This window comes from Neoarius graeffei, chromosome 5 (assembly GCF_027579695.1).
Source record: "Neoarius graeffei isolate fNeoGra1 chromosome 5, fNeoGra1.pri, whole genome shotgun sequence".
Lineage (NCBI taxonomy): Eukaryota > Metazoa > Chordata > Actinopteri > Siluriformes > Ariidae > Neoarius > Neoarius graeffei.
Genome location: NC_083573.1, coordinates 7,985,255 through 8,000,132, shown reverse-complemented (window position 1 = coordinate 8,000,132; position 14,878 = coordinate 7,985,255). Strand labels below are relative to the sequence as shown.

General features: G+C 41.2%; 1 protein-coding gene across 1 annotated transcript in view; it reads right to left on the bottom strand.

The window, feature by feature from the left end:
* The window catches only part of LOC132885825 (troponin T, slow skeletal muscle-like), a 31,526-nt gene that overhangs the window by 11,245 nt on the left and 5,403 nt on the right, over positions 1-14,878 (bottom strand). The window contains exon 3 of the mRNA XM_060920341.1: positions 6,191-6,204. Within this exon, the coding sequence (XP_060776324.1) occupies positions 6,191-6,204 (14 nt within the window). The remainder of the gene's footprint in view (positions 1-6,190; positions 6,205-14,878) is intronic.

Genomic DNA, 14,878 nt, shown 5'->3' with positions numbered 1-14,878 from the left:
ACAAGGAAATAAGGCTCGGTAATGTGTCAGCAAGGCAACTCAATACTTCGCAACGCAAGTATGTTTTGACAGTTTTTATATTGGCGCGCTCATTGCACCTTAATCCTGTGCAGGTGCGAGTTGTTTACGGCGCCCGAGAGTCTATCTGATGCACGCGCCAAGGCACGAAATTAGTATAAAAATTAATGTAGATATAAATATGCAAAATTATGATCAATCAAATTTTATTTATATAGCCCTTTACAATAACCAAAAGGTACCCAAAGTGCTTTACATCAAAACAGAACACCAAAACACAGGTTTTAACTGCAGAAAGTGCCGCCGTGCTGCAGATTACCAAAAGCCTTTCAGAAGTACATGAAATAAAACAGACGAAACGAAGCACCCCTCAAAAACAAGACTCCCCTAGTCAGGATTGTATGCCAATCTAAAAAAGTAGGCCTTCAACTTTGATTTAAAAAGGCCGGGATCAATAGTGGTGCAATGTCGGGGGGCAGGTTGTTCCACAGTCTGGGAGCAGCGACAGCAAAAGAACGATCACCCCACTGTTTATATCTCGACCTTGGAACTTCTAACAGAAGCTGACCTGAAGAACGCAGGGCCCTACCATGATCACGAATAGTTAAAATCTCAGACAAGTAAGAGGGAGCCAGGCCATTGATGGCATTAAAAACAAACAGAAGTTTAAAATCAATTCTACAATGGACTGGAAGCCGATGGAGTGACGACAACACAGGAGTAATGTGTTCACGTCTAGATGTGCTTGTTAAAAATGTCATGTTCCAAAAAATAAAGAAAAAATCCAAGTCCTCGTCTCCAATTTACAAGTCCGAATGCCGTTAATGCACGAGTCCGAGTCATCAGTGCTTGAAGTCCAAGTCGAGTCACGAGTCCTTAAAATTAGGGCACGAGTCGGACTCGAGTACTACAAGCCTGTCTCATTCAGGTTAGTAAAATCACCTGTGTGTCGTTAATCCCGTTAAGGTTGCTAGAAATTTCTGAGATGTCCAGACCACTGCCTTTAAACACAAGCACTTGCTTTCAAGTATGGGGAAAAAAAAAAAAATCAGGGATAGAAAATGCGGACTGAAGAAGGAAATATCAGATTTCCTTACTTTTCTGTCAAATGTAATATGATGTAAAAAAAAAAAAGGCAAGAAAGATTGTAAAAATGAAAAATAAAACAAGACTGAGATGTATGATAGTTCACGAAAAAGATGACGACAAGATTGAAAAACCATCTAAAATTTGGCTCCACCTTCATTATTCAACATCTTATACAATAGCACTTGATGCAACACAGCCTCTTTCCTTATACTGCACACAGATGGTTAATTACACACACAACCTCATGAATTTTAACTCGCTCATTAGTGTGCTTCCTGTACACTAACTAGTGAGTTAAAGTTCATGAGGTTGGGTGTGAAATTTTATTTTATTTTTCCCCCATAGAGAATGAATAGGGCTCACGAATCGAATCGTCCTGCTCAGACACGCTTCATCGCAGACGCGCCAAACCTCATGTGATACCTCAGGCCAACTCCCAAGACACACATATACGCATTCGGTTCTGACCCGCACTTGTTTTTTTCCTTTCTTTTCATGCCTCACTTTTTCACCCATTCACTTCCATTCATTTTTGGCCCCATTGAAAATGAATGGAGTTTCGGGAAAAAGGCGTCCACTCTCCGTCAGATTTTTGAACCGAGTGACCAAACTTCAAGAAACTTCACATGATGCCTCAGGGCAAGTCCCTGCACATACCGGTACCATCCCCTCGTCTGAGACCCGAACTCGTCTTTTCCTTGGTTTTCACGCGTCCTTTTTTCCCTCCACAGGCTTCCATTGATTTTTGGCCCTGTTCAAACGAATGGAGTTTTGCTCAGTAACACTTCACCACATATCCACTGGTCTAGTGTACAGCTTTTGGATTGACACAACCATTCTGTCGTTCTTTTCCCATAGAGAATGAATAGGGCTCACGAATCGAGCCGTCCTACTCAGGCACGCGCCATCGGAGACGCACCAAACTTCATGTGATACTTCACGCCAACACTTTCCTGCACTCGTCTTTTCCTTTCTTTTTTTTCCCTTCTGTTCTGCTACAGGTCAGCAAGCATACTTTGCATTTTCTCTGCAGAAATACAGTCGAGTTTGATGTTTTTGTTCATTCATCTGCCGTCCTGAAAAGAAAACGTGAAGGATGAGCTCGTAGAGCACTCGTGTGCTATGCTTACAGCTCACCTCAGGTTAATTCTTTATTTATTATTATTATTTTTAAATCAGTCGTCAGGATAAACAGTGTCTCAGAGTTGATGGTACAGATCCTGTCTTGCGATGTTGTTTTTCTTGAATGATATTATTCATCAATTAGTAGTGTCACGTTTGCATATTTAAAGTAATAAAAATTAAAATGATGAAATTTGAGTTGATATACAACTCCAAAAACATACATTCGAACAAGACACTGTATATAGTGGGTCCATCGAGCTGCCAGGCAGTGGTGCTGGACTTCTGCTCCGACATTCAAGTTTGAAATTTCGTAGAAATGAGATGTGCCTCTGTTTACGACAAGTTCCGTCTCAAGTGCATAACTCGCGCGATAGCACTCAAATCTGGAGTTACGTCTGAAATTCAGCAGTATACAGTTAGGTCCATATATATTTGGACACTGACACAAATTTTGTTTTTTTACCTGTTTACTGAAACCTATTCAAGTTATAGTTATATAATGGACATGGACATAAAGTCCAGACTTTCAGCTTTTATTTGAAGGTATCCACATTAAAATTGGATGAAGGGTTTAGGAGTTTCAGCTCCTTAACATGTGCCACCCTGTTTTTAAAGGGACCAAAAGTAATTGGACAATTTACTCAAAGGCTATTTCATGGGCTGGTGTGGGCAATTCCTTCGTTATGTCATTCTCAATTAAGCAGATAAAAGGCCTGGAGTTGATTTGAGGTGTGGTGCTTGCATTTGGAAGATTTTACTGTGAAGAAAACATGCGGTCAAAGGAGCTCTCCATGCAGGTGAAACAAGCCATCCTTAAGCTGCGAAAACAGAAAAAAACCATCCGAGAAATTCCTACAATATTAGGAGTGGCAAAATCTACAGTTTGGTACATCCTGAGAAAGAAAGAAAGCACTGGTGAACTCATCAATGCAAAAAGACATGGACGCCCACAGAAGACAACAGTGGTGGATGATTGCAGAATAATTTCCATGGTGAAGAGAAACCCCTTCACAACAGCCAACCAAGTGAACAACACTCTCCAGGAGGTAGGCGTATCAATATCCAAATCTACCATAAAGAGAAGACTGCATGAAAGTAAATACAGAGGGTTCACTGCATGGTGCAAGACACTCATAAGCCTCAAGAATAAAAAGGCTAGATTGGACTTTGCTAAAAAACATCTAAAAAAGCCAGCACAGTTATGGAAGAACATTCTTTGGACAGATGAAACCAAGATCAACCTCTACCAGAATGATGGAAAGAAAAAAGTATGGCGAAGGCGTGGTACAGCTCATGATCCAAAGCATACCACATCATCTGTAAAACACGGCGGAGGCAGTGTGATGGCTTGGGCATGCATGGCTGCCAGTGGCACTGGGTCACTAGTGTTTACTGATGATGTGACACAGGACAGAAGCAGCCGGATGAATTCTGAGGTATTCAGAGACATACTGTGTGCTCAAATGCAGCCAAACTGATTGGTCAGCGTTTCATAATACAGATGGACAATGACCCAAAACAAAGCCAAAGCAACCCAGGAGTGGAATATTCTTGAATGGCCAAGTCAGTCACCTGATCTCAACCCAATTGAGCATGCATTTCACTTGTTAAAGACTAAACTTCAGACAGAAAGGCCCACAAACAAACAGCAACTGAAAACCGCTGCAGTAAAGGCCTGGCAGAGCATTAAAAAGGAGGAAACACAGCGTCTGGTGATGTCCATGAGTTCAAGACTTCAGGCAGTCATTGCCAACAAAGGGTTTTCAACCAAGTATTAGAAATGAACATTTTATTTACAATTATTTAATTTGTCCAATTACTTTTGAACCCCTGAAATGAAGGGATTGTGTTTAAAAAATGCTTTAGTTCCTCACATTTTTATGCAATCATTTTGTTCAACCCACTGAATGAAAGCTGAAAGTCTGAACTTCAACTGCATCTGAATTGTTTTGTTCAAAATTCATTGTGGTTACAGTGGGGCAAAAAAGTATTTAGTCAGCCACCAATTGTGCAAGTTCTCCCACTTAAAAAGATGAGAGAGGCCTGTAATTTTCATCATAGGTACACTTCAACTATGAGAGACAGAATGGGGGGAAAGAATCCAGGAAATCACATTGTAGGATTTTTAATGAATTAATTGGTAAATTCCTCGGTAAAATAAGTATTTGGTCACCTACAAACAAGCAAGATTTCTGGCTCTCACAGACCTGTAACAACTTCTTTAAGAGGCTCCTCTGTCCTCCACTCGTTACCTGTATTAATGGCACCTGTTTGAACTCGTTATCAGTATAAAAGACACCTGTCCACAACCTCAAACAGTCACACTCCAAACTCCACTATGGCCAAGACCAAAGAGCTGTCAAAGGACGCCAGAAACAAAATTGTAGACCTGCACCAGGCTGGGAAGACTGAATCTGCAATAGGTAAGCAGCTTGGTGTGAAGAAATCAACTGTGGGAGCAATTATTAGAAAATGGAAGACATACAAGACCACTGATAATCTCCCTCGATCTGGGGCTCCACGCAAGATCTCACCCCGTGGGGTCAAAATGATCACAAGAACGGTGAACAAAAATCCCAGAACCACACGGGGGGACCTAGTGAATGACCTGCAGAGAGCTGGGACCAAAGTAACAAAGGCTACCATCAGTAACACACTACGCCGCCAGGGACTCAAATCCTGCAGTGCCAGACGTGTCCCCCTGCTTAAGCCAGTACATGTCCAGGCCCGTCTGAAGTTTGCTAGAGAGCATTTGGATGATTCAGAAGAAGATTGGGAGAATGTCATATGGTCAGATGAAACCAAAATAGAACTTTTTGGTAAAAACTCAACTTGTGTTTGGAGGAGAAAGAATGCTGAGTTGCATCCAAAGAACACCATACCTACTGTGAAGCATGGGGGTGGAAACATCATGCTTTGGGGCTGTTTTTCTGCAAAGGGACCAGGACGACTGATCCGTGTAAAGGAAAGAATGAATGGGGCCATGTATCGTGAGATTTTGAGTGAAAACCTCCTTCCATCAGCAAGGGCATTGAAGATGAAACGTGGCTGGGTCTTTCAGCATGACAATGATCCCAAACACACCGCCCGGGCAACGAAGGAGTGGCTTCATAAGAAGCATTTCAAGGTCCTGGAGTGGCCCAGCCAGTCTCCAGATCTCAACCCCATAGAAAATCTTTGGAGGGAGTTGAAAGTCCATGTTGCCCAGCAACAGCCCCAAAACATCACTGCTCTAGAGGAGATCTGCATGGAGGAATGGGCCAAAATACCAGCAACAGTGGGTGAAAACCTTGTGAAGACTTACAGAAAACGTTTGACCTCTGTCATTGCCAACAAAGGGTATATAACAAAGTATTGAGATGAACTTTTGTTATTGACCAAATACTTATTTTCCACCATAATTTGCAAATAAATTCTTTAAAAATCAGACAGACAATGTGATTTTCTGGATTTTTTTTCTCATTTTGTCTCTCATAGTTGAGGTATACCTATGATGAAAATTACAGGCCTCTCTCATCTTTTTAAGTGGGAGAACTTGCACAATTGGTGACTGACTAAATACTTTTTTGCCCTACTGTATGTACAGAACCAAAATTAGAAAAATGTTGTCTGTCCAAATATTTATGGACCTAACTGTATCCTCACGGCATGTGTAACAACTCTGAACCGTAGTTTTGAACATTACAGCTAAAGCTAGTGAAGGACACAAGTGATCCACGAAGCACGACTGAGCCAATGGTTCAAATATGAACACGTGTGCATTTACTGTAGAAACACTGAACTGGTTGAGAAATGATTTCCTGAAATAGCTTCATTTTGAAGTTCACACACAAATGCACTCTTACCTCCATCTCGCTCTACGTGTCCGTCCTCCTCATCTATGTGGACAAACAGCAAGAAAGAGGCTTTCGGTCTGCACTTCAACACTCAGAATTAAACACTTATAACACAATCTCACCTTCCACTTGCTTCCTAGAATGAACAAAAGAAAAAAAAAAGTTAGTCTCAGTGTTTGGTCTGGTTACAAATGCTTGATTTAAAAAAGGCGCAGTCGAGGAACTCACTCCTGTTCTTGCTCTGCGTCAGACATGGTGCAAAATGTAACGGAGGGTAGCTGGAGGGAGATTTATTAGATATCTGTCCCCCACACACACCCACGTCACATTATTATCCATAACAGGTGAAGACAGAACATAGGATCATGGCACTGTGAAGGTTTAATCCACACATATTAGCTGCTAATAAAGTGGTAATAACTCAGTCCAGGTCAGCGTTAAGGCCTGATCCAAAAATACACTCAGTAACTCAGTTAAAAACATAAAACTCAGTCACATGTACACCTGCGGTCAGAAGTTTGCATACACGGACATGAACGTCATGGCGATATTCACTTTTCGAGGATTTCTTTGACGCGTTCTTTTTGTGTGGTGGCAATATTTGGTGTCCTATTTATTTATGAAATCATCACAGGGTCAAAATTATACATAGAGTACAGCTAATCTTTGGTTAAATACCCCTTAGCAAGGTTCACTTTGATCAGACGCTTTTGGTAGCCATCAGCAAGCGTCTGTCAGAATTCTGATTGGATATTTGACCCCTCTTCTTGGCAGGATCGGTAGAGTTTGAACAAATTTGTGTGTTTCTTGGCATGGACATGACTTTAAAGCAAAGTCCATGTGTTTTCAACAGGAATGAGGCTAAGCTTAATATTAGCCTGCTTTATCCTCCACAACCAGCTTTGAGGTGTTCTTGGGATCATTGTGCTGTTGGAACACCCAATTGTGTCCAAGTTTCTGATGGTTTGAAGTTATGCAGAAGAATTCTGAGGTAGTTCTCCATCATTCCATCCACTTTGTACAATGCACCCAGTTCCACTGGGGCAGCACAGTGGTGTAGTGGTTAGCACTGTCGCCTCACAGCAAGAAGGTTCTGGGTTCAAGCCCATGGGCCAACGGGGGCCTTTCTGTGTGGAGTTTGCATGTTCTCCCCGTGTCTGCATGGGTTTCATCCGGGTGCTCCGGTTTCCCCCACAGTCCAAAGACATGCAGGTTAGGCTAATTGGCAGCTCTAAATTGACCGCAGGTGTGAATGAGAGCACAAATGGTTGGTTGTCTCCATGTGTCAGCCCCACGATGACCTGGCGAATTGTCCAGGGTGTACCCCGCCTCTCTCTCCTATAGTCAGCTGGGATAGGCTCCAGCTTGCCTGCGACCCTGCACAGGATAAGCGGTTACAGATAATGAATGGATGGATGGATGGACCAGTTCCACTGGCAGCAAAACAGCCCCAGAGGAGTATGATGTTACCACCACCACCATGCTTAATAGTTGGTACAACGTTCCTCTGTACCTCTGGTCACTGTCAACCAACAACTCAATCTTTGTCTTCTCTGACCATAAAACTTTCCTTCCTTTTTCTTGGTCAATGTGGTCAGCTGCAAACTTTAGTCAAGCTTGAAGGTGTCAGTTTTGGAGCAGGGGCTTCTTTCTTGGATGATGGCCTTTCAGTCCATGGTGATGGAAAACTCAACTGAATGGAGACAGGGTTTCAGCAGCTTCCAGTTCATGGCAGGCCTGTGCCTCAGTGGTTCCTGGATTGTTCCTGACCATCCAAACAAATTTCCTATCAGCTGCGGGGAACAGTTTGGGTCTTCTTCCAGCAAAATGGCTTGGCAAAGTGGCTACACCTCCCAATAGCTTGTACTTATATACAATTGGTTGAACTGATCTTGAAATCTGCACTTGTTTAGAAAAGGCTCCAAGAGACATTTCTGAGCGTCTAAATCGATGATCCTCATGCTCAGACCTGCACTGAGCGAATAGGACTTTCCACACTATAAACAACAAACAGAATGTGATAATTTGCAAATCATGGAAACTCTATTTCATTGAAAATAGTACAAAGACAACATATCAAATGTTGAAACTGAGAAATTTTATTGCTTTTTGAAAAACACATGCTCTTTTTGAATTTGATGCCATCAACACGTTTCAGAAAAGTTGGGACGGGGCAATGAAAGACTGGAAAAGTTGTGTAATAAAAAAAAAAACAACAACTAATTGGGTTAATTGGCAACAGGTCAGTAACATGATTGGGCATAAAAAGAGCATCCCAGAGAGGCGGAGTCTCTCAGAAATAAAGATGGGGAGGAGTTTGCTGCTCTGTGAAAGACTGAGGGCAAATAGCAACAATTTAAGAATAACGTTCCTCAATGTAAAATTGCAGCAAATTTAGGGATCACATCATCTACCGTATGGTACATAATATCATGAAAAGATTCAGAGAATCTGGAGAAATCTCTGTATGCAAGAGACAAGGCTGAAAACTTTGATCTTTGGGCACTAAAAACGGACACAATTCTGTAGTAGAAATTGCTGTTTGGGCTCAGGAACACTTCTGAAACCCATCATCTGTGAACACAGTTCATCACTGCATCCACAAACATAGAAACAATATCCAGAAACGCAGTTACTTTCTCTGGACCTGAGCTCATTTATGATGGACCGAGTCAAAATTTGAAATTCTTTTGGGAAATCATGGACGCTGCGTCCCCCTGAGCTAAAAAGGATCCTCTGGCCTATTATCAGCACACAATTTAAAAGCCATCTTGCACATATGGGAAGGCACCTTTAATGTGAAATGATGTATATATACAGATTTTGGAGCAACATGCTGCCATCCAGACAAGATATTTTTCAGGGAAGGCCTTGCTTATTTCAGCAAGACAATGCCAAACTGCATTGTGCAGGTATTACAATTGCATGGCTCCGTAGTCAGAGAGTCCAGGTGCTAAACTGGCCTGCTTGCAGTCCAGACCTGTCTCTCATTTTGGTGCATTATGAAGCGCAAAATATGATCTGTTGAGCAGCTGAAATCCTGTATCAGGCAAGAATGGGACAACATTTCTATTTCAAAACTACAGCAATTGGTCTCCTCTGTTCCTGAACATTTACAGAATGTTGTTAAAAGTAGAGGTGATGCAACACAGTGGTAAACACGCCCCGTCCCAACTTTTTTGAAACGTGTTGCTGGCATCAAATTCAAAATGAGCATATTTTTTTCAAAAAACAATAAAATTTCTAAGTTTCAACATTTGCTATGTCGTCTTTGTACTATTTTCAATAAAATATGGGGTTTTCATGATTTGCAAATCATGACATTGTTTTTTTTATACAGCACCCCAACTTTTTTGGAAACTGTGAATGCTGTCAAACAAACCCTTTCGATGTTGGCAAAGGAAAGCTACGAGCTGTAATCAATCATGATCCCTAACAGGAAGTTAAGAGGCCTTGACAAATTAAAAGACATTTTGGAACTTGCAGCACCACTGAATTAATAATCTAAGTGGGCGTGTGTATAATTTTAACCCTGGGTTGATTTCAGAAAACCCAAAACAAATGAAAACATGCACCAAATTCTCAGGGTGCTTTTCCCCCCTATTAAAGATCTATGTTTGACAATTATTCTGCCACAGAAAAAGAAGCGTTAAAAAAAATAATTGAAAACGCAATATTGTCATGAGATTAACGTCTATGTATGTAAAATTCTGACAGCAACTATGCAGATTTAGCAAGAAATTATTATAATAGATGCATTATCTTGACATATTTTATTAAATACCAAGACAAAATTGAAATCAAGATAAATTCGCTTCATTTCTTGAAAATGACATTTCATTTATATGCACTCTCTTCCTTCTGCTTTGTTCATAGAATACAAACATTTGCTTTCTCACAAAGACAACTTCAATTAACCTTCACTAAAATTAATCCTGTCCACTTCGAGATTGTATGCCAAATCACAATTTTTTGTAATCCGTTTTAAAAAATTTAAAATATAAATCAAATAGTCATCCCTTAGCCAGACTTTCTGTGACATTCTCAAATCTGATTGGCCAGAAGGTCTGTGTATGCAAAATATTTTTGGAAGGCGTCTCCAGTGTCTGCCAGAGGTAAAAAGTTTTCCTTCACACTTCAGAAGTCTTTCAGTTTCTCAGTAACATGACAAGCTCAGCATGGTGGTTATATGTATATGCTACATTTGCACTATTTGTTAGAACTCCGCTCCGAAGGAAGGGCGGGGTTAAATACCGGTTTACCTCTGTCTGTCCGAAACATCCTTTTTCTCAGCAACCACAAATCATAGCCACTTGGTACCAAACTTCAGCTTGGGGTTCTATACCGTGTGTACCATTTTCAGGTCTGTCGCACATCAACTTCCTGTTTACAGACAATGTATTTACAAAACATATAACATGGATTTACAAAATTTTCCATCACACTTTTCTCAGCAACTACAAATCACGACTGCTTGATATTTGGTACCGAGCTTCAGCTTGGGGTTCTATACCGTGTGTACCATTTTCAGGTCTGTCACACATCGACTTCCTGTTTACCGACTGAATGTATTTACAAAACATATAGCGTGGATTTACAAAATTTTCCATCACACTTTTCTCAGCAACTACAAATCACAACTGCTTGAGATCTGGTACCGAGCTTCAGCTTGGGGTTCTATACCGTGTGTACCATTTTCAGGTCTGTCGCACATCGACTTCCTGTTTATCGACAGTGTATTTACAAAACATATAACGTGGATTTACAAAATTTTCATCACACTTTTCCCAGCAACTACAAATCACAACTGCTTGATATTTGGTACCGAGCTTCAGCTTGGGGTTCTATACCGTGTGTACCATTTTCAGGTCTGTCGCACATCGACTTCATGTTTACCGACTGAAAGTATTTATGAAACATATAGAGTGGATTTTGACGCTATTTCAAGAAGCAAAATGCAATTTCAAAACGACAGTTTACCAGGATGCTATTTGAAATCCCTGGGCAGAACATGGCTCTTTACTTACTTGTTTCAGGGTTAATTAATTATTTGTTGAAGTCAACATTCATAATAAGTGTCCTATTCCTTTGATTGCTTGCGTTCTGAATATAAGCAAGAGCCGGGGTGTACACTACCGTTCAAAAGTTTGGGGTCACCCAGACAATTTTGTGTTTTCCATGAAAAGTCACACTTTTATTTACCACCATAAGTTGTAAAACGAATAGAAAATATAGTCAAGACATATTTCTGGCCATTTTGAGCATTTAATCGACCCCACAAATGTGATGCTCCAGAAACTCAATCTGCTCAAAGGAAGGTCAGTTTTATAGCTTCTCTAAAGAGCTCAACTGTTTTCAGCTGTGCTAACATGATTGTACAAGGGTTTTCTAATCATCCATTAGCCTTCTGAGGCAATGAGCAAACACATTGTACCATTAGAACACTGGAGTGAGAGTTGCTGGAAATGGGCCTCTATACACCTATGGAGATATTGCACCAAAAACCAGCTAGAATAGTCATTTACCACATTAGCAATGTAAAGAGTGGATTTCTGATTAGTTTAAAGTGATCTTCATTGAAAAGAACAGAGCTTTTCTTTCAAAAATAAGGACATTTCAAAGTGACCCCAAACTTTTGAACGGTAGTGTACGTAAGCGAGCAGTCGCTCGCGGTTGATCTTGTTTCTACTATTTTCAGGCAAGAATGAGGAGTTTGAGAAATACAATTAGCCAAAATAGCAGTTCATAATTCAACTCCTGGAATAATGAGTCACTGCTGAACCCTGTGGCTTGTATTAGTGACAAAAGGTTTGTGGCGTTGTTTTAATCGTCTGAGAGGGGAAAAAAAAAAAGATATTTTAATTGAGACTGACAGGGATAAATCTAGAAACTCTGTCCATGAGCGCAGATAACAAGAGCTACAATCCAGCTACAAAGCTGGATTAGCTGTCTAAGCCACCAGAATTAACATTTACCCTTGACCGCAGCGTGTCAGCATGAAACACAGATCAGACAGACAGAGAGAGAGAGGGAGGGAGGGCGCGCAACTATGAGGCAATTGAAAGCAATACAAAAGGTTGAGAGGAGTTGTTTACAAAATAAATTTTTAAAGTGATGTTAAAAAAAAAAAAAAATTCCCCATGTTTCAAATTCAAACAGCAAAGCGCGTAGCTAACGAGTAAGCGCCTCCAGAAATACACGCCCAAATCAAACATGCAGTACTTGCTCCCAATGGCATCATTTTTGAATATATGATCACTTTAAATAGCCAGAGTCTCTGTTCTTCCTGTTTTATGGTATGATTCACAAGGAGGAATATCATCAAATTGGAAAAAAAAAAAAAAAAAAAGATGCTACGGTTTGTCTTGAAGCAACAAAGTGTAGCCAGAGTACTTTAGAAGTGGGAAACGCCCATGTCGGCCATTAGCAAAGTCGTTCCAAAAGGTAATTTCTGAAGACACTTTGCTCCAAAGATTCCTGGTACTCGAAGAATCAAATGACTTTTACCAGCCCAGACTAGTAGATTATATTCCAATATTTCACCACATCAACAAGAACACATTCATTTTTGTTGAATGTCTGGCGTACATGGCCGGCGTACATGGCCCTGTGTAAAGTTGTTACGATAGAAACAATCACATATAAGAACAAGTCCATCCATCCATCCATCCATTATCCGTAACCGCTTGTCCTGTGCAGGGTCACGAACAAGCTGGAGCCTATCCCAGCTGACTATGGGCGAGAGGTGGCGTACACCCTGGACAAGTCACCAGGTCATTGCAGGGCTGACACATCGAGAGTTCACACCTACGGTCAATTTAGAGCCACCAGTTAACCTAACCTGCATGTCTTTGGACTGTGGGGGAAACCGGAGCACCCGGAGGAAACCCACACAGACACGGGGAGAACATGCAAACTCCGCACAGAAAGGACTCTGTTGGCCACTGGGCTCGAACCTGGACCTTCTTGCTGTGAGGCGACAGTGCGAACCACTACATCAACGTGCTGCGTATTAGAACAAGTGCATTACTATAATCCTAGGATGGCTGTCAGGGTTACAAGGATCAAGAATTCAACAGCACTGTATTATTATTATTATTATTATAATAAATACATCTGATACAGCACATTTGGAGTGACTTGTTTTGCACTTAAAGACCGTGACTTCCAATTGTGAAGCATGGTGGTGGAAGCATAAATGTTGTTTCTCATCTTCAGGGACTGGGGAACTTGGCATCCTCTCCTCAGTCTTGAGAAGTACAGGAAGATTTTAGAGAAGAACCTGAAGAAATATGCAATTTTTGGGGGAGGAAATTCATATTCCAACCTTATGGAGAGCTCGCCAAACAGATAGTTAAGCTGTAGTTGCTGCCGAAGGTGCCTCTACCAAGTATTGGGTTTTTTTTGTTTGTTTGTTTTGGTGGGGGGTTGTATAGGTGGAGCACGTATACTTTAGAAATGAGGAAATTTCTGTTCCGTCAATTAAACTTGTGTTGTTTAACTACGAGGTACCAAACCCAAACCAACCATTTATGATATTAACATTTTCCAAATGTGTGTTTTTATTTATGAGATTCATTCGAGGAAAGGGAACGTTCCTGAGCAACTGAAGAGCTACAACCCCGATTCCAAAAAAGTTGGGACAAAGTACAAATTGTAAATAAAAACGGAATGCAATAATTTACAAATCTCAAAAACCGATATTGTATTCACAATAGAACATAGACAACATATCAAATGTCAAAAGTGAGACATTTTGAAATTTCATGCCAAATACTGGCTCATTTGAAATTTCATGACAGCAACACATCTCAAAAAAGTTGGGACAGGGGCAAAAAAGGAACAGCTGGAGGACCAAATTGCAACTCATTAGGTCAACTGGCAATAGGTCATTAACATGACTGGGTATAAAAAAAAGCATCTTGGAGTGGCAGCGGCTCTCAGAAGTAAAGATGGGAAGAGGATCACCAATCCCCCTAATTCTGCGCCGACAAATAGTGGAGCAATATCAGAAAGGAGTTCGACAGTGTAAAATTGCAAAGAGTTTGAACATATCATCATCTACAGTGCATAATATCATCAAAAGATTCAGAGAATCTGGAAGAATCTCTGTGCGTAAGGGTCAAGGCCGGAAAACCATACCGGGTGCCCGTGATCTTCGGGCCCTTAGACGGCACTGCATCACATACAGGCATGCTTCTGTATTGGAAATCACAAAATGGGCTCAGGAATATTTCCAGAGAACATTATCTGTGAACACAATTCACCGTGCCATCCGCCGTTGCCAGCTAAAACTCTATAGTTCAAAGAAGAAGCCGTATCTAAACATGATCCAGAAGCGCAGACGTCTTCTCTGGGCCAAGGCTCATTTAAAATGGACTGTGGCAAAGTGGAAAACTGTTCTGTGGTCAGACGAATCAAAATTTGGAGTTCTTGGGGGCGTCGTGGCTCAGGTGTATAAGGCACCATACCATAAATCCGGGGACCTGGGTTCGATTCCGGCCCAAGGTCATTTCCCGATCCCTCACCGTCTCTCCCGCTCATTTCCTGTCTCTACACTGTCCTATCCAATAATAAAAAGGTGAAAAAAGCCCCCCAAAATATCTTTAAAAAAAAAAATTGAAGTTCTTTATGGAAATCAGGGACGCCGTGTCATTCGGACTAAAGAGGAGAAGGACGACCCAAGTTATCAGCGCTCAGTTCAGAAGCCTGCATGTCTGATGGTATGGGGTTGCATTAGTGCGTGTGGCATGGGCAGCTTACACATCTGGAAAGACGCCATCAATGATGAAAGGTATATCCAGGTTCTA